Source organism: Crocuta crocuta, unplaced genomic scaffold (genome assembly GCF_008692635.1).
Source record: "Crocuta crocuta isolate KB4526 unplaced genomic scaffold, BGI_CrCroc_1.0 scaffold197, whole genome shotgun sequence".
Lineage (NCBI taxonomy): Eukaryota > Metazoa > Chordata > Mammalia > Carnivora > Hyaenidae > Crocuta > Crocuta crocuta.
In genome coordinates this window covers 12,040,612-12,042,686 of record NW_027532002.1, presented here as the reverse complement: position 1 = coordinate 12,042,686, position 2,075 = coordinate 12,040,612, and the positions used below count along the sequence as shown (strand labels likewise).

The window sequence follows — 2,075 nt, the reverse complement described above, 5'->3', positions numbered from 1 at the left end:
CACCCCGGGGGATATTTGGCAGTGTCTAGAGACATTTTTGGTTGCCACACTGGAAAGGGTACTTAATTGGCATTGTAAGTGGAGGCTAGAGGGAATGCTGCTAACTATCCTATAGTGCACAGGACAGGAGAGAGTCCCTGCCCTATCTTCCTGGCAGAGAATTATCCGGTCTCAGAATGTCAGTAGTGCTGAGGTTGAGAAATTGACATAAGATATGTAAATTTTCCTTTGTTTTTATATTAAAAATAATTAAAATATAAATTTAAGTACAGTTCACTGTTAAGGACATTATCTAATTTAATTTTATCCATTTAATAACACTAGAGTTCTTACATATAAAGTAAAAACTATAAAAATCTTTCTTGGCTGGTAGAATGTATGGATCCCACATGGTTGAGATTTAGACTTAAATGGTACATACTTGTCATGTTTATATTTTAAGAAGAATTAATTGTACTAGTTATGTCTTCAGACATTAAAATGGCATGATTTTAAGTCTTTGATGTGTATGCCTATTTTTTGAATTTTGTTTTTTGTGTCTTCTTTTTCTTTTTGAGAAGCAGAATTGCATTATGGACTCAGAAATCAGATTGCCTGACTTTGAATCCTAGCTTATGACTTTGGGGATATAATGGTGAACACAAAGTATCTGCCTTTTACAGTTGTGAGAATAAAATAAGTTATTATATATAAGTTGCTTATTGCCATATATAAGTGCTTAATAAATGCTAACCATTATTCTTATCTACTTAGCATGCTTTGAATCATTAAAATGCCAAATAATTGTACTTTCTTTTTATTTTTATAGATATATGGTGGATTATTTTCTGAAGATAAATGTTGGTACAGATGCAAAGTACTGAAAATCATCAGTGATGAAAAGGCAGGAGGAAGTGTTCTGTTTTTTGCCCTGAGTAACAATTATTTTGGTTCCAAAATTTGATGCAAATAAAGTCCTTTATTGCTTATACATAGTAGTAATAGATCTGGTTCAAATGAACTTATAAATTGATTAAAACTTTTTTTTACCTAGTGAACACAAAAGAAATGAATTGCTTAAAAAAAATCCAGGTTAGATTCAGGACTATCCTTCCGAATTTAAGTTGTCATATAATCACTGCAGGTTGTTCTGGGGTAGATTACATAATTTGTGAATGAATTTTGTTGACCAGTGGGTTCTTTGTATCGCAGTTCTTAATGATCATGTTTGGTTCTTGCTAAGTAACCTTAAAAGTTATTCTATTAAGACTGAGTAGGAAAAGAACATTTGATCTATCCAAAAGAAGTTCTGTTTATGTTTTGCTTAGTTGATTTGCGTATTGTTAATGAAGTTTGGCTTACTGCTTTTTCATGCTTTGGTTAAATGTGATGAATTTTCTTTGTGTTTAGCTATTTGATTTTTTTAAAATTGTGAACGTGAGGGAGATTTTAAGGGAAATTGTGGGGATGAGATTCCGAATAGCTGTTTGGTGGCAGTTACCCATTACAGGCTGTGTAAAAGCATCTCTGGGCTTTCCTTTACTGTTTTTTTCCTGTCTCTGCTTTACTGGAGTTAAAATATTTTCTCAAATATATATGTTTGATAAAACATTTTTCTTGGTGTAAAAAGATATGATAAAACAAGTAATGCTCAGGGTATTTTAAAAATTTCTCAATATTTATTACCATCATAGGGAATGGTTTATCTTGATCAATTATATCTTTCTAATTAGATGTTTTCCTCACAGTTTGACACCTGGAGATGATATATTGTGTTTGCTTTTGCTTTGGCTGTAACTTTTTAAAATTAAGGGTCATAAGATGACTTTGACCTTATGATAAACTTTTTTTTTTCTAAATAGAGTTGGGGGTGAGGGTGAATTTAATTCATTTCCTAGGTCTAACTTAAAGATGGGCTTAATTTTACCAAAGGAAGTTTGAGAATTTTGCCTTTGTTTTCAGGTGTTACTGTTTCCAACTTGGATTTAGGAGTGTTGATTGATTTTAACATTTGAGATAGGGGAGGCCATAAGCTTTATAGATTTATGTTTATTTAAATATTAGCTGTTTTTTAACTTTAGCTTTTTACTTATTAT

General features: G+C 31.3%; 1 protein-coding gene across 5 annotated transcripts in view; it reads left to right on the top strand.

Moving 5' to 3' along the window:
* The window catches only part of STK31 (serine/threonine kinase 31), an 85,321-nt gene that overhangs the window by 10,892 nt on the left and 72,354 nt on the right, over positions 1–2,075 (top strand). For all 5 annotated transcript variants that reach the window (XM_077775441.1, XM_077775442.1, XM_077775438.1 and 2 more), the window contains exon 5: positions 809–883. In XM_077775441.1, coding sequence (XP_077631567.1) covers positions 809–883 — 75 coding nt within the window. The remainder of the gene's footprint in view (positions 1–808; positions 884–2,075) is intronic.